Source organism: Plectrocnemia conspersa, unplaced genomic scaffold, assembly GCF_051122295.1.
Source record: "Plectrocnemia conspersa isolate PC_06_02 unplaced genomic scaffold, ASM5112229v1 ptg000011l, whole genome shotgun sequence".
Lineage (NCBI taxonomy): Eukaryota > Metazoa > Arthropoda > Insecta > Trichoptera > Polycentropodidae > Plectrocnemia > Plectrocnemia conspersa.
The window spans coordinates 23611652-23630975 of record NW_028277175.1 but is presented as its reverse complement, the minus strand read 5'-3'; the positions used below and the strand labels follow the sequence as shown (position 1 = coordinate 23630975).

Genomic DNA, 19324 nt, shown 5'->3' with positions numbered 1-19324 from the left:
CTGGCTATTCTTTGTCAGTGATGAACTCATTCAAAAAGTCGAAGAAAACAAAAACACGTTTTATAATCAGTTAAATATCAATAAACTTTATGTGAGTAGTAAGAATTGATCTTTGAGAAACAATAACTGAAAAATCTGCGCGCGCTGGGTGGCAAAATAAGCAACCGCAATACATCTGTAACTAAAACTAAATAAAGTAGCATTTTAAATATATATGTTAATCGCAAATATAATGATGTAAAAATATTTTATGAAATTAAAATTTTTAAAATATATTTTTTTAAATAATATTTATTTAATTTTCAATCTGTAAATTTTTTTTTAAAAGATTTTTTATTTATTTACTTTCTTTATATTTAATTACAAATCTGACCATCAAGACTATCTCCAATGCGCCATCATGATGACCGTTAGTCAAACAAGATTTATTGAACATTTTACATACATACAGAAACATTTTTTAAAGTAGATTAGTTGCAGAGAGTTATCCATTATTCATTCAATGTTTATTTCAATAATATAAATAATTTTACAGACATACTAATTATACATATGCAGCAGTGATGTTCTACTAGCGGCCCACGAACTAATTCATTCAATGACATTTTAAAAAAATGGGCTAAAAAAAGGTCACCTCGGACATTTTTATTCGTTTACCCAGGCATACAAACAAAAATGTCCGAGGTGCCCATTTTTTAAGCTCTCAACAGCAAAAGACTTTTTGGCCCCAAATATGTTTAAAAAGAAAAAATGAACGGCTGAATCAAACTGGTTTATTTTCTCGGCTCAGCTGATAGATAGTTTGAGTAGGATTTGCTTCAGAATATCATCATCATCCAGGACTATACTTGACATTGTAATTTTCCCTTCAAAAAATTTCAAACCATCTTTAAAATTCACAGATATCTAATGAAAAACCTACTACTTCACAAATGTTTTAATAATATGGCGGTAAGTTGTTGTGCCATTGTGCCTTTTATGATCGTTGGTCATAAATTTAAAATGATTAAGCTTAATGTATTGACAGCACATTGGGCATGCCTTTAGAAAAAGTGACGATTATTAATTTCAAGAGATTAGCTTAAATATATCAAACGGTCGTTCAAAATATTAAACAGTCGCACGCAACACAATACTAAAGTTTTGTGTGAAATAGACAAATTCAATGACAGTAGCAATATTCGTAATTGGCCGTAGTAGCGAAGAGTGGGCGAGCACTAAGCCTCCCTCAGACTTGCCAAACGTACAAAAATGAATACATAGCGCCAAAATCAATAACTTACACTAACATAGGAATTTTAAACATGTAAAGTTGTGTAACTTTAAGACGCGAGATCTCAACGTTTGAAAGTTTTTGCTTCTTAATAAATTGTATTATTGAAATGATTACATTTTTTCTGTACTAGTCAAGATTGAGAGTAATACAGGTTTTCGTAAATGTTTGCCATGGAAAGATTTGTGATTTTATAAAATTAAAATGTACTTTTATGCTGTATATTTACTTTTTTTAATCGAGCTGATTTTCACCAATACCAATAAGCATGAAACACTTCAGGGATTAAAATAATTTGATTTCATCGAATTTTACGATGAATATTCAGTGATGATGCATAATAGAGTTTTTCATCAATGGACAATGGCGGAAAGCGGAAGCAATGGGGCTTTTTATTGGAAAATCGACAATAAAGCTGGGAAATGGACAACAAAAGCTGCGACGCGAAGTGAGCTCATTGTTCTTTAATTGTAATGTGTATGCAGTGCTATATAAATCATTTAAATTACACGCGTGTATGATATTTGGAGGTAATCTGATCATTAATGCCACAAACTGAATTGTAAATGTTCTTGAATAATAGATGAACCGTTTCTGATAAAAAATAAGTCACGATAAAGGACAATGATGCTGTGATTATATATTTTTTTTCAGTAAAACGTAATTGAATCGTGTCAAAGTTAAACATTCTCCCTTCTTTTTATTACGGGGCTTACTTTTGTCTCGGGTTTTCCACCCCTTAATTTAAAAGTGAATTTTTCGCGTTCGAAATTTGGTGCATTTATAACTGAACAAAGGAGAAATTTAAATTTCATACAAATTCAAAGGTCGGTTGGGGTTAAGAATGATAAATTATACTGTAAAATTGTATTATTAGAGTAATAAGATGCAAATAGGATTTTGATCATATTTACATACATATAATAAAATCAAAAACAAAACTAGATGGAATCAAGTGTCAATAACTCGAATTACACGATCTTCATATAGCACCATTTCATTATTCTGCCATGAAGTATAGTAATTAAATTAATATATCTCACATGATAATTTTATACGGATACTATATGTGCATTATTTACCAGAAATTACGCGATATTTCGAGCGCAAAGTGTGAAATTACGAGCGTGTACTGTTATATATAATTATTTATATTATTGCATATTTAATAATATATAATAATAATATATATTCAATAATGTTTTTTTTCAAATAAACAAAACAATGATTCATCTTACAATGTAACACAATAGCATTTTTCACATTGGCGTCTTTATTTTTTTTATGTGGAAGCAAAAAAACACTCAAAATTCATTGATTGTTGACATTTACATGGCAGCAGTCTTTACTGGTATTGAAACGATAGTCACCCACACACTATAAACACATTTTTACCCCTTTTTCTAATGTTGATTGATGCCAAATTTATTGCTTAAAAAATTATAAAAATATATATTTTTTATAAAAATTAATTTTTATTGTTTTAAAAATAAATAATTTGTGCTGATTTTGATTTCCATTATTAAAAAAAAATAATTTGAAAATAATATTGATTAAAGACGTTGCACGAACAACGATAAGCGGCACATATAAATAAATATAAGGATATATCTAAATTAAAAAAATGCCTAGAGATTTTTAAAATTTTATCTATGTATAAATTGTATCATATTTATTTTTAGCTAATATCTAAGAGTACATATTTACATAAAAAACTTTGGTATTATCCACGTGATACGTTACGTGATACGTTACTTTGTTGCGAAACATTACTTTTTCGTTCCACAATCAACTTTACCTATTTGGCAGCACAATAGGCTTTAGTTTTTGCGGGTAGATAGTACAGAACCCAATAAACATTAGAGGTCAAAAAACTAGATTGCCCATCAATGAATATTATGTGTAGGTACTACCTGACCTGTCGGCTGAGTGATTAGTGTTTAGTCTGAACTTACACCAATTTAGTTCCGACTTAGAATAAACAAAAGATCAGCCGAACTTGTGATTTAAAAATATTTTGTTATGTAAAACTTAGTACTTATATCCAATTTAGAAAGCCTTATTAGCTCTATAAGAAATAAGTTACACAAGAATATTAGTTATCCAAAAAATAAGCTAGAACAATATATCATTGTATGGTTTCCAATCTGTTTCACTAATTTTTTGAAACGATTTCTGAAACGCAATTGCATATGATTTTAATTGCTGTCAAACTTCATTCACCAATGGCAATAAAATGCAAATTTTTCTACCCACTTTCTGTACAAAAAAATAGCTTGTAACAAAGGTAGTAAACGCAAATATATACATTAAAATAACTTAATTTTGTTTAACTGCTAATGAATTTGGTACTTGAAAAAGAGGCGCAGAATAAGATACAAGCAATGTCAAAAACCTTTGCTAAAACTAAAGCAAATAAATCATGCAACCTTACTTTAGAATGTTAAAAATATTTAAATAAGCTAGAGGTCGGATGACCGGGGTATACGTAAAATTTTTGGGGGTAATGAGTATTAATTCATTTAAGGAATACATTTTTTGATATTTTTTTTGTTAATACTCTAACATCAGAATTTCTTAGAACCACTTAAAATACATAATTAGAAATTGTTGGTTTATTAAGTGTTTATGAGTGCTTCTCAGGAATTTCCCTTCTTTTGACCGGGCGCCAAGGATAGCAACATTTTTTGAGACACAGTTAAGTTGATTTCGGGTCGTAAAGCAATGCGAAAAAGACAACTCACTTTCTTTTATTATTTGCCTGACGACTCAAACTTACAGAAGCAATCGCCAGAAAAAAGGAAGAGTTTGCCAATGACAAAAGCATTATATTCTATCACTAAAATGCCACATTTGTTTTAAAAATTGACTGTTTCTGTAAAAATTGTCGCAAATTGCCCATTTCACATTCAGATTATTATTTGTTTAGATATAATGTTCAAAAATTCATTTCACAACTCTTTTAATACATTAAATTGATTATATGTTAACTTATGTTTAATCACTTTTTACGTTATTAAATACCATAAATTTTGAAAAAATAGAACCATAATTGAATACAAATTAAGAAAACAAGATTATTTCAACTGTGCTATTGCTTCTGTAATAAGTCATAACAATTTAATGAAAATCAATTCTATCCGCATAAATGGAGTGACGATCCTTTATATGATTTTACATACACATCTACCTTCGTAGCCTTTTTGTGACGTTTCGCTATTGGTCGAAAGCGACCACGCCCACTTCGCTCTCGACCAATCTTGATACCATTTACTTTTAGCCACGTCCAGAAGAAAAGTCAACGCAATGGTACGTTTGTCTATAAATTATTACACAAATTAAGACAAAAGTTTTGCTACCCTAAAATAAGTAACACGTTGAATCCCCAATTGATTATTAGATTTAATTAAATAATCGCTGATTATCTTTATTAAGTGACATGAGTTTTACGTAAATTGTATTTACGTTAACGTATGTACGTTATTGTGTGTATTTTGCGACATAGTGATAAGAGCGTTCTGTGCACGATACTGACTGGGGGAGCGTTAGGGGTTGAATGCGAAAGATACGCCACTGCAGACCGAGTTGTATCGATTTTCTCAACAGCTGTTTATAATATACACGTTAGCGGCAAAATACCGAAACAGGACGTTTTAAAGTAGTTTAAAATATTTTATTTTTTAAATTTAGAGAAGAGTGATTAAAGAATATTATGTTAACGTAATGCTAGTGATTTACATAATATGATGTACTATTTTATATTATTATTTTGACTATTTAAAAAAAAATGTAAAATATGATTAAAGGCGCAAGACTTCTATATAATATGTGCTAGAATTTACAATTTTAAGTTTATTAAAATGAATAATAATACGATAACGATGTCTAATATTGAAAATGTATCGATATATATTACATGATAGCATTATAAGTTAACTAGTATCAGGCGCGTACGGCGAGATACTTTTCCTTTCGTTCGCTCGCGTGTTAAGTGACGAGAGTGAGCGAGAGATAAGGTTGTGCGGAACGCACGCACTTATCTCTCGCTTATATTTTTCCTACACATTTATTGTAAATCTTCCGTTGCAACATTACATGCGTTAGCCCAATACGTTATAACGGCGTAAATACAAGCAACAATTTAAGTAATGAGATATCAGATTGAAATTAGTCTGTTAATAAACAGTCTAAAATTAATAGATGTCACTCTGCACGATTTGGCATGATTTTATGATATTCATTCGCGAGATTAGAAAAATCTCGATGGACATTATAAAACAATTATTTTTTAATGAAAAAAAATTGTCCTGCATCTCAAAATCGTACATTTATCGTGACATTTTCTTCGTAGAAATAAGTGCATGTGTTTTGGTTTATTTAAAAATTTTGGTTCAATTGGTTTAAGACAAGTTAAGTGTCTTTCATTTAACCAGAAAATATAATCAAAAAACGATCGTTTGTTAATATTTTTTTGACTAAATAAAAAAAATGTTGTAAATTTAATACTATTATTAAGATTTGCATCCACAACTTGCCGTTGTATTTCTTAGACCATTTGGCAAGGTCATCATGTAATATTCATGTTTGTGCGATATTGTGTATGTTCCGAATAAATATATTTTTCTCGCCGTAATATTGGTACGTGAAGAAAATGCGAATTACCCTTCACGAGCTTACCTTTACCTGTGATTTCCAATTTCATTTGTGTGTTGTGTAAGAAAGAAGTTACGGTCATTGAATCTAATTGTGTATAAATGTATATATTTAATTAATTAGGTTATATACTTAATAATAAATAAGTTAATTTAGCATAAAAGTGCAAATTATATTTAGTAATAATACTATTTTTTTTCTTTTTTATTACTTATTATTTTCAAGATAGTATTATCTATTACAGGTTCTAGTATAATAAGTGTTGATTGTTTTCTAGGTTTATATTAAAAAATACCAGAAAAATATTTGGTTATGATAGACATTTGTCAGTTATTAATTAAAATAATTATTAGTGTATTAAATTTGTCATGCAATATCTCACTGTTCTAAATTCTTATATAAAAGAGCTAAAATGTAATTTAAGTTTTTTAAATTTGACATTATTCGTGTGATAATATAATTATATGTACAAAAACTCATTAATCTATCGTGTTGTTAAATAAGTAACTTTTCCAACCTGTTTTCAGAGAGAAGAGTTTTCTAAAAATACTTTTTCGTCTGAAAAACAGTTGTAAGTTTTAATTAGTTTAATATACAAATATACCTATTGCTCAATGAAATTCGTTTATAGCATTGAGCCAATTCATACTCGTTGTGAATAGTCATATTTTCGCATATGTGAGCAATACGAACTATAAATAACGGTGCAACGTTAAGAGCCGGAATCGTAATGAGAGATGCCTGAGATTTATTTAAGGTTTAATGCTAATAATATTTTCTTAGATTAAACTTGTGATTTGATTTTTATTTACTATCAAAGAAATTGCTGCTGAAATTTATTGGCAACTTGTTCATGTTTATAGAAAGTGATCAAACAAAACGTAGTAAAATACTGCAAATACATTTAAAACAAAAATTGATCGCATTAATTTTTAACTCAATCTTCAAAATTTCCTCCTTAATAAAAGGTGGTCGCACAATAATTACAAAGATTTATTAAAATAAAAATATTATCTTATCAGAGTGTTCTATTTAGTATTTAATAAGAAATAAAGATGTTCTTAGTTTTAATACTAGAAATAGGTATAAAAAAATGAGAACGACCATGGGAATCATGTATTGAGGTGTGAATTTATATAAATATATTCGCAAAAATTAAACTAAATGGAATAAAGAAACACTTTAACCCTTAAATGCATGGTATTGCAAATCTGCAACAATTTATTTAAGCTCTTATAACTCGGTCTACGTTCAATAAAGGAACTCTATTCCATAGTGTTACATATGTGTAGCAAACGCCGAGCCATTGTATTTTTAAATTATTCCGATAGATGCCTCTGTACGCGTGATAAGCCATTTAAAAAAAATCGTTAGGTGCAGATGTGTAACATTTTTGGGAATTTAAACATTCGTTTTAATTGGTGCTAGTGGATATAAAACGAAATAAAATTAATTTATATACTCCAATTAAGTTAGTCTACCATTGTTTATTTATTTTTTATTTATATTTTTTGTAATAGTTGCATAAAATAAACGTAACAGTTGTAGACACTGGCCCATATTGACCAAGAGGAACAGATGCAAAATGCCGAAATGCAATGTAATTTAACAAACAATGTGTGAATGTGGTCTTATGTTTTAATAAGAAGAAAAATTTTCAGTTGTAAATATTTTTTGTATGCTTTTAATTTTAATATATTTTATTCGCGTTTTGCATAATGTCGCATATTTACAACTAGCATTTTTTTATAGATATTATATAATCCACAACTAGGCCTAAATATTTTTTAAATTATTTTTGCCGTCATTTTCAGCCTAATTTTAGTATAAAAAATATTTTTATTTTTAAATATGGAAAAATCATGCATTAATATTATTAAGTAATTTTTTATTTTCTGTTTTTGTTTATGTTATGTATTATATGTATTTAGTAAAAATAACCTATATTAGCTAAATAAAATAAATAATACTAATACAATACGAGCCTATTCGTGTTTTTTTATTATTAAAATTGCAGTTAAAGCAGATTACGAACGGCCGTTTTGAAGGAAATCCCGAATGCACGCGTTATATATTCTCAAAACGACGGATATTTAAATCTTTCCTGATTTATAGTGTGTATCTTGTAACTTCAGATGTTAAAATATTTCTCATTATAACAAAGAAGTCAACTTTTATTGGACAGTTAAAACGATTTATCACGTGCCGATTGGACTTAAATTTTTTATTAAAAATCATGCTGACCACCATAAAAAAATATATATGTATATATATATACAAATAAATATCTAAAAATAATAATTAAAAAATCAGTTATGTTGTATGTACACATAAAATATATAAGCACCGTTTCACATATTTGTTTTCCAGTTGCTCATAGCTACCGCCGAAAACATTATTGTGTTTGGCGAGCTAGATGGCTCATGCAAGAAGAGCGTTCTCTAGCGCTGACGTCCTGGTCGCAACGGGCAAGAAAAAGGAACGCATTTATGATTAAATAGATAATATCTAAACCATCTAATTGTGACATTGTGAGTTTCTTTAGTTTATAAATGAGAGAACATAAATACAGTTTTTTTTGTGATTATTGATGGTTTTTTATAGATTTGCATGAACTGCCATCTAATTATCAGCGCTTGTTTAAAGTACCTCATTCAAGAACAGGACTATTCGACAATTCCTCGATGAGCGCAGATATCCAACTTTTTAACATTATAATTTTGTTTGTATATATAATTGTTATGAAACCGTATGAAATAATTGAATAATCTAATGTTTTCTTAATCTCTCAAGAGTACTATTGTCGACCTTTACAATGTTTAGTTCACACCCTCTATATTTGAAGATACATTTCAACAATTCTCCTTTCACATCGGTTAGGCCGTTACAGCCTCAAATATTTTTTACCAAGAAAACACATTTTCTAAAACCACAGTGGGGCGAGAAAGGATAAAATACAACAGTACCTAGTCATGTTGCGTGTTTCGCACAATCGTAAACATGTAGCGGCCGTATCGAGAGGGAAATAAAATACCTTTTCCCCAGTAATGGCTTTCGGAAAAGGAAAAGGGAAAACCGCTTCACCGCCACGTGGTGCGTGAAGTCGCAAGTCCCTTTGTAACCCATTAAGCGCCCAGTCAACGCGCGGCAGCCGCTCGGTCAACACCTGCGCCGCCGCGTCGCGTCTTTGCTTAGTGCGTGGCTGTTTGTTTACACGCCGGCGATGTAAACACGCGATCAGCTGATCGGATGTAAACACAAACACGAGGGGCGGGTGCGTGCGCAAAGGGTTAAATTTTAACGACCATACTGCGGGTGCTTTAGGTGGTTGAATTTGCTGCAATAATATTATATAATAACTTTTAAAATACATTTATAAATAAATACACAAATTAAAATAAAATATTTTAGTATAATAAGAAACAGATCAATATTAAGAAGTTCACGTTTAAGATCGTTTTTAAATTGTCTGAATGTTAGCTTATATTAAAAAAACGGATTATTTAATTTTATGCAGATTTTTCCATAGTATTTTTTAATTTTCCGAGAAGATTTACTGTATATATTAAAAATATTTTAAAATTTGTCACTTCCTATATGTTTGTTCTAAGTGTCTTAATTTAATGGGTTTTCTAAAAAAAACACAGTATTATATTTATTCGAATTTAAAAGCTACAAAATATGTTCTAATAAAAAACATTTTAACCACACATATAAAACGATTTATGTGACAAAAGTCTATAATAATAAGGCTATATTTATTTATTATTTTTAAATTCTAAATTAAAAAATAAATAAAACCCTGATAAAATATTAATCATTAGTATTTTGATTAATTAGGTAATTTACGAAGCAATTAATAAATAATTATAAATGCCTTCACATGAGCAAATAGCCTAAGATTATGAGCGCGTTAATAATATATTAGTTGCAAATGTGTTATATACACATATAATTTATTTCAACGTTTATCAAACGTTTTAAATTAAATAGTGAAAGTTAAAGAGCATATTTATGGATTATACAATAATAATAAAACATTTAATAACTCAAAAGTATAAAAAAATATACACAGTATTACATTTTTTTTAAATATAAAATAAAAAAATGTATGTATAGCTAAACAATATGTTATCATCAATAAATTTTTACTATACATATAAAACGATTTTAGTGACACAAATATAGTTAAGATTTTTATATTAATTAAATTTATTGGTATATTTTTACAAGACGTTATAAAATCAATGTGAATTAAAAAATAAATAATACCATGAAAAATATAAATCATCTGTATTTTGATTAATTAGGTAATGTACGAAGCAGTTAATAAATAATAAAATATAGATATTATGATTGCCTTCAGCTCAAGATTATGAGCGCGTTAATGTTATTTTAAGCTATTTAACGATTATTAAGCATCTTAAATTAAACAGTGAAAGTTAAAGGATTTATTTATGCATTATAAAATAATAATTGAACCGAAAACTAACATCAACACTTTTAGATATTTATATAAAAAAAATTTTTCGAAAAAAAAATAAAAAAGCTTTTGGATGTTTAAGAGAAAGAAAATGTCGCAAACTATCATTTTACTGGTTTATATGGGATACCTTGTTTTTGAGATACATTTATAAAAAAATCTTAGCTTCTAGTTTTTATGAAACATACTCAATTCTTATGAAAATTAACCGTTAGCGGACGGCCTATAACATATATTATCAGCAAGAAACGATTATTTTAAATATTTTCATGACAATAATTATTTTAGTACATTATATTTATAAGTTATGTACATAAAAATGTCAACTTCTTACCATTTGTTATTAGTAAGACGACATATTAAAAAAAAATTATAACATTTTAGCTAGTATATTTATTTTATATACCTTCTTGTTATTGGTTATTTAAATAAATATGAACATCTTTAAATTATATAAATTTATATAAAACGTGAACTAATTATATAAATTAAATAAAAAAAAAAAAATTAACTAATTAAATATTGATTAAAAATATTTTATTATTAAATCAAAGTGTATTTTTGTCATTAAAATCAGATACAACTAAAAATAAATAATTACCGTCCCAATGTTAAAAACTGAAAAAAAACAATATAATAAATTTAAATTAAAAATATTTTTATGATTTTTTTATTAAAATATATATTTAAATTTTTTTTAGTAATATACCATTTTTTTATTTGAGTATATTAACATTCAATTTTACGGTTTTTTCTAATAGTAAAATTAGTGTAAGAATATAATAGTTCTTTTAAAATCATGATTTATAATAATCTAATATACTATTAACAAATATAAACTAAAACAGTAAAAATAAATCTTGAGCTATTGTCGTTATAAAGATATACTCAACCCTTAAACCTAATAAATTAATGAAGTTCGTTTAGTGTGCGTTAAAATAATTAATAAATATAATCTTACTCATTGTTACAGCACATGGTATTAGGTTATTTTAATATCCGGTGTTGAGCAAATCCTCAAAGGGAATTACTCAGACTGTTGCATAATTAATAACTTATATTATGAAACTATAAACTCATTAATCGACAAGATGTTAGTGGCAGTGTTTCATACGTAGAACTTAAAAACTTTCAAAAGGCCATATGTCTGGACTAAAAGGTCTCACTTCAAGACAAGAATCCATGAAAACGCACACCGTAGGTACCACTGCGAGAGTGCAGCCGTACACAAACAACAGAGTCCAAAACAACAATAGGATCGCAGCATCTTCGTCGACAAGTTCTAACAAAAAGTCGCTGTTAGGAACTTACAACGATTACATAAAGGAGAGCAAACAGAGCCAGGAGACTCATGAGCGCTGGTACAAAGATTTCGCCTCAGACGACTATGCGCCAGATTCTAATGTTGATAATGATAAAATTATACATAGGACAAGAGGAGCACCTTTGTTGAAAACTCCTACGTTTCCTAGCAGTGTCTGGGGTGAAAATGGAGAGAGTTCAAGCTGCAGGTATTTGAACAGAGACGAAGAAATCGATTGTCAATATCCGGCGGAAGGATCGCCTGAGCCGGAACCGGCAATTGAGCAAGGCCCTTCGAAACCCAAAGAAAAGTGCTGCAAGGGTGAGGTTAAAAAAAGCAAGAAGCACTGTTGCTGCTCTAAACCAAAGCAAATGCTTCAAGTGTGCCAACATGCCCAACAGCCGAGGACCATCTTGAGGAATATTATGACAATACCTCAAATTGGCATGCACTCGAGCGTAATCATACCGCAGAACAGTATTCTGGGACATCCTTTGTACTCCAATAAGAAGATCTGTCTTTCGCAAGGACTCAAAAAGATCAACGAGTGTCGTCTACATAAGGATGCTGATAATGAAGATGAAGAAGTATTGAATAATTGCTCCCGTTGCGAGAGCGAAGAGGAACTTGTCGATGAGTGTACTTGCGATTCTGACGCTGAATTAGAAGGACATAAGAAGGAGATGGGACCCAGCTGCCAGGCCAAGGGTGCTAAGTGCGATTGTGAAAAACTTCAGAACAATGTAGGCGTGCCGTCAATGGGGGTGGTTTTGGCCACTGCTCCAGTGGTGCCAACTCAATGGTCGGCACAGTCCAGTCAACCTGTTTGGAATTTCGTGCCAGCTCCGGTGCCAGTCATGGGAGATAAGGTAAGTCTTAGACTTGTATTGTGTATAATCGCTTAAGAGCGACAGTTGTCTATGTATTACTTAATCAGTATACAATATCAACGTATAAGCGATTCTGTACCTTAATCTTAGATAGTCAGTTATTCTTCATTACAAGAATTAATAATATATTTTAGTTCTGAAGAAAAATAATTTTTATTTATAATGTAGGTACTTGCTTTATTACCTGGCTTAATTTTATTTATCCTGTTTTTATAAATGTCGTTCTAATTTTATTTATTTAATATATTATTTTAAAAATTACATACACGTTTAAAAAATGCCAAAAATACGCGAGTTAATTAAAGCTAAAAGAACCTATTGAATTTGCATATTGCATATTATTGACTAATATATCAGAAATTAGTAAATACATTAATTGTTGACGACACGCTATCTAAAATGGTTTAAATTTGTTCAACGGATGTGGTTCTTACAAATAAAAGCCAAAATTTGGAAGAAAACGAAAGAAGATCGAATGTTCTCGAGTCTCTTAAAAATCGCCAAACGTCTTCAAAACTTTTGCTGAAGTCTCTGTAAGCGGAGGGCCATTCATTTTTTTCTTTGGCTTTCAGAAATAAATAAAACTCGAAGGTTAGAGTGGGCCCGAAAACATTGAGATTAGACAACTTAAGATTAGAAAAAAACATTTAATCTGATGAATGCAACTTTAAGGTAATTTTAAACTAAAGTTGATTAATATAAAAAAAATATTAAAAACTTAATTTATTAAAAAGAATCTTTAGCAACATTAAAAAAATAATCATACGTTTTTAAACATTTTTTAAAAGTTTTGCGAATCTTGATGGAGTACATGTGCGTCAAAGAGTCAGAGAAGAATATCTAGCTGACCGCGTAGTATCCAAGGTCAAATATTGTGGCGGAAGCGTTATGATCTGGGATTGCAGCATGGTGGGAAACCTATATACTTGCGAGAGTAGTATGGATCGTGACGTTTATATATCAATGTTAAAATCCGCTTTAATGGATTCCTACTGGAAAATATGTCTATGTACCCGATTTCAGCAAAAAAATACTCCTTGTCATACTTCCTTAAAAAGCAGGGGTTGCATACATAGTAACCAGACCTAAATACTATAGAGGATTTATGGACAAAATTAGAAAGAAATTTTGCCCTGCGAGAGCTGCAAGAAAAATTGCAGATGTCTCCGTCCACCTACAAGTCATTAGTTGACAGTATGCCAAAAAGAGTTGCAGCTGTTATTAAAGCTAAGGGTGGGCCTACTGAATATTAAAAATAAGCTTAAAATAAACACTTTAAGCTACCTTAATCGTTTTTATTTATATTTTCACGATTTTTTTAAGATACAACACAATTATTGGGGTGCCCTATTATTATGGCCAAGCCAAGTATATATTTCACAATAACATAAATAATATTTTTGTATACAAAATCCCATTTTTTACTTTAAAAATAAATAGATTTTAATTTAAAGGCAATACTTATAATTTAATATGTTTACCATATGCTTTAATTGGCTAATAAAAAATATATTTTTTGTGTTACACTAAATTAATTTCGCACGATTTATAAAAAAGCAGAGTAAATAATTAGCATACTGTACTACATATTCATCAAGTTACTTTTTCTTTGTAAAAAGTCGTTGTACAGTGTAGTTTAATTAAACTATTATTTTAATCTTACAGCGTTTAAAAAAAATAAAATCATGTTAAGATAAGAAACATATTCGTAATCACAAAAGTATTTTATTGTAAAAAAAAGATCTAACGCAAAATAAAATGAAAAGCAATATTTCTTAAACTATGTACTTTTCTCAATGCACAATGTTATAAACGGTTTATTGTAATGAAAGACATGATTCAAAATAAAACTACGAGGGGTTTCAACCACTTACATAATTTGTCATAATTTAGAGGTTATTTTAACGACCATTTCAAACAAACAAAAAGTGGTCAAAAATGTAGAAAATCGGGTTCAAACACAGTGTTTAATCCAACTTAATAATTGCGTTATTATTTGGAAATGTTGCACGCACCATCTAATAGTATATTCATCCCAAGACAGTAATCCCCAATAAGTACCGCTGAAAACTACTTTTTGTATGGAAAGGATGCGTGATAGAAAATACGTTTTATTCTGCGGATAATATTATTGTTCTTTTACCCATCTGGACTGTTTACATTTTAGGGAGTTAACACATTTCGTGAGTGTGTGCATAAAGCGATGCAATTGGCTTGCACTCATCCTCATCTGCGATGTGTTAGAACTTTTCCGAACCCACATTATAAAAGATGTGACACAAAACACATCAACATATCGTCCAGAATCATCACGAGAAAAAACCACAACAGATCTAGCTGCTCCACGAAATCATAGCCGACAACAATACAACTCGATACGCCAGCAAAGACTCACAAATTTTCAATATCTGCCATTTCAACTTCATCGCCCGATATCGGCATTTTAATTTATTTATATTTGTGGTAATTTATATATATTTATAAAATAAACTATTAACAGTTTTTTCGTCTATTTAGCCGCAAAGTTATGCTCCTTATAATTCAACCTAAGTACTATAAGATTTACTATTGGTGAAATTCGAAAGCTAATATGTCTTTCTTAACATTTAAATTGGTAATTTGCATTTAAAAAAAAAATGTTTTAAAGTCACTCCTTAATTATTTTTGTAGTATAGGTAGAAATATGTTTTACTTTCCTTTCAATGAGTCCTAGCCTAACCAACTGTTAATTTGCAAGAGTATTGAGACTGTAGTATTAAAATATATTTATCTAATAGATTCAGTTTAAGTAAAATTAGTGTTTTTAAATATATTTAATTAGGTACATACTATATTATCTATATAGCCGATATAAATTATTTGAATACTTAATTTGCAGTTTATTTGTTAGGTAGTTGAGAAGGACTGCATACAAATACTGTATTTTTAAATAATTTAGAATTTGCATATTTATATTTCGTATTCTCTCGAGCGACCGAAAGCAAAATTATTTACTTTGAAACTTGCATCGTTTTTCATTCGGAAAATTACTTCATTTGTGCATTTCATGAAATTTAAATTTCAATAGCGCAACATTATGGCACGTCCTTTGGTTGTAGTATGCAAACGAATCCCGACCAATAAATGTCAACATTGGCGAAGGATTGTTGTGGCGTAATCCCCGTGGAATTTAGACAAAGATATATACATTCCGGGTTTTGTGGATTTAGCCGCAATTGACATTTCACGGTGCTCCCACCAGATTCACAGAAATAGAGATAGGCAGAAACCAACCATAAACATTATTGTTTATATTGAATGGGCAAAAATTAATTTTAAAGCTTTAAATGAGACGAGAATCATATATTGAAACCTATAATCAAAATAGTGATATATATAACTAATGGGTTATTACAATCAATTTGGAATTTAAAATTTAGATAGGCCACTAAAATAAATTAGATATAACAGACTATAATACTAGTATGGTTACTTCAATGTTTCTTATTCTAAAATGCATTTAAAACAGTAACCTAATTATTAAAGTAGAACATATAGGTTTGTTTAAAACAACTTATACATAGTTAAATGCGTGTTCAAGTAACTGAAATCAAATATAAACATAATATTTATAGAAGCAGGTGAATCGTTTGTTTTATATATGTATAAATAACATGCTAACTAAGGTTGGAATAGCGTAGTTCGTAAGGTCTAGAATGGCAATACAGAGCCCACGGGCTCGAGCCAAGGCAGCAGACTCGAATTTTTATATGGAAAAATGCGCTTTTATTAAAAACGAACATACAGTTTTAATATATTGGTTATATTAATTTGTATTTATCTATAAATCTTAATAAAATTTTGGCTTTGTGCTAATTAAGGTAACGTTCTTAATAAAGAAGCTAAAATAAATATGAATAAAACAATTTTGCACCTTCTTCTGATACTTTATATTAAAATTTAAAAAGTGTTGTAAGTTGCTCAATTATGTTATTAAATAGCTAATTATTATAAGTCTCTTATGCTTCACTCATATTGAATAAAAATTTTACGTGAAAAATTAAAATCTGCATTACATTGCTCAAAAGTTTGTTTTATTTTGTAAAAATGGAGCGATTCAGAGCGCAAGATCACAACGCATGAGCGTGTTCTAGGGTAAAAAGTGTAAAAGGACAATGCTCAATAACTTGTGGAAATATTTAATAATTACATTATATAAGTGCACTTTTGATAAACTTATCCATATTTCTTCAATATCAATGTTCCTCGTATTTTGTAACACAAATTTGAAAATTTTTGTAGAATTTTATATTTTTATTAAAAAATTCTAAATTAGAAAGTAATGATGAGCGACAAAAATTATTTCTGAAACATCAGTTATGATAGCAATCACGTTGCTACTTTAAAGCTACAGTTATATTACATATAGATATGTCTCGGTTTTCTTCGTAAAAACTGTCAATAATAAAAATATATTATAGGACTCTTGCTTTGAATAGAAAAAAATCAAGAGCTATTATACCGCGCAGTAGAAAATGTTGTATATTTGTTTGCGCAACTATTTTAATAAGGAAAATATTTAAATTCACATGGCTAGATATAAGTTTTTTCTGTAAAACAATAAAAATATATGTTAATGGGCAGATGTATTTGGCCACAAGGTAGGTGGTACTTTGGCAACATTGACGTGACTGAGAACAACATTAATTCTTTGCTGGACACGATGGGAGCGCGACGACCGGCGGGGCCTCGTCCGCCGATCATTCACATAATACATAACCATATAAAGTGAAAGTTTAGATATTATATTAAGAATTTGCCTTTCTAAGATACAATTTGAGCAACAATAAAGACACGTGTGACCTCTGTTAATATTTGCTTCTAAATTAATTGCAAGGTCTAAATTGTTAAGATCATTTGCATTAAAAGGCTTTTAAAAAACGTTGATTAGTTTTTGGAGTATTTAGTATAGAAATAGGTTTCCCACTTCATCAATTCAACTTCGAAATTTAGTAGACGTGGGTACCGTGTGTAATGTATACATAATCGACGTCAGGCAAAAGGAAACCTCAAAGTTCGAACTGAAGCATTCATCGGAGGGGAGCTATCCGCAAATTAATGAATAATATTTATACAAGGCTGCTGAAGGCGTGAGTCTGTTATGATTATGAATCACATTTACATACATACATATATTCGCTCTATGAATAATACTGAATGGCCAGAAAAAATAAATTGTTGCGAACATAGTATTGTTAGATCTTATATTTTCGTCCTGATATAATATCATCTTTTTACAGATTCATATTTTTCTTGATTATGTTTCATATACTAATAATTTAATAAATATATTCGCATGATAAATACATACGTATCTACTATTCCATTATTTGATTAATTTAATTGTAATTTTTTATTATAAATATAAAACCTCTGAAACATTTATTCTAGGATCTTTTCAAAATAAAATGAAAACCTAGGACGCATTAAACACGATCTAATCTCTAAGTAAATACCCTGCAACAAAATGTTATTATGTAGAATTTGTAAAATATAATATCAGCCGCCTAAGGATTAGGAATTCATGAGTACAGAATATCTTTTGAAAGCACTCCTGTTAACTCGGTTTGATTAAAAGGAATCAGTAATGAAGTGCGCTCGAGGCAGTGCAAATGGACCACACGATCCAGACGCTGAGATACCAAATGAAACGAAACTAAGAGACGTTACACTCGGAATGGGTTTGTGTATTATTAATAACGAAGGCGTTAGGTAAGGCGGAAAATATGGAAATATATGGTAATTAATACTTTAAGTACACTTGATTTAAAAAGTTAAACTCCAACACGACCGTATAGACTTTGTACGTAGGTTTGGTTTTGTATTGTATATTAGTTATTTAAAAATTAATTTGTGTTAGTTCAAAAAAATCTATCAATCTAAAGAAGTACAGTGCTCCCATTAATTTTTATCATAATATTACATTGCAACATTTATAGAAAAACTATTTCTGAAATTGATTTATTGTTTATCTTTATTTGTAATATGACAGGTGGTAGACCAATACGTTACAATGAGGTTAATGCAATAAAGACACAGACTAAAATCAAGGTCTAAGACAGTGACATCTATTTTATGAATAATAAACAATTATTACATCTTACAATGTATGACGTAACTCAATTTTATTTTATTTAATCAACACGATTTTATTATATATCCGTGAGATTAGAAAAATATATGAAAATCTGATCTGTGATAATCGATTAAAAATATAATTATTTATTAATCACTAAATCCAATTTTTCAGACACGATAGAAAATGCTATGGGATTAAAATCTTTCGGGTATTAATCATTGGTCTATCGCGTCGATTCAATGATTTAGTATAATTTAATAAAATTATATGTACTTTATAGGGGGCCCGGTCAATTTACCATAAGACTTTTTTTATTAAAAAAAATAATTAAATTTTTTTTTAAATGCAAATTAAACACTTTTTGCATACGACATTTTTCAGTAAGATTTCATTTTGCAAAGTTATGACACTTAATTTTTACATTGTCCGCCATTTTGTAAAAAAAAAATATTTTTTTTTTCATACAGAACGTATAGGGAGTGCTCGGTAGTTCTATACGATACTAAATGTATTTTTTAATCTTTAAAACCAAGCAGTTAAGAGCGTTAACTCTTCTGAAAGTCTCAAAATGGCTCGTATGGGGGTCTGATCGAACTGATACAAG

General features: G+C 29.2%; 1 protein-coding gene across 1 annotated transcript in view; it reads left to right on the top strand.

Moving 5' to 3' along the window:
- The first annotated feature begins 9061 nt into the window (after positions 1-9061).
- Positions 9062-19324, top strand: part of LOC148230041 (cytotoxic granule associated RNA binding protein TIA1) — a 235738-nt gene continuing 225475 nt past the window's right edge. Inside the window, exons 1-2 of the mRNA XM_088198260.1 lie at positions 9062-9250; positions 11383-12581. Of these exons, the coding sequence (XP_088054386.1) occupies positions 11553-12581 (1029 nt within the window). The 5' untranslated portion in view covers positions 9062-9250; positions 11383-11552. The remainder of the gene's footprint in view (positions 9251-11382; positions 12582-19324) is intronic.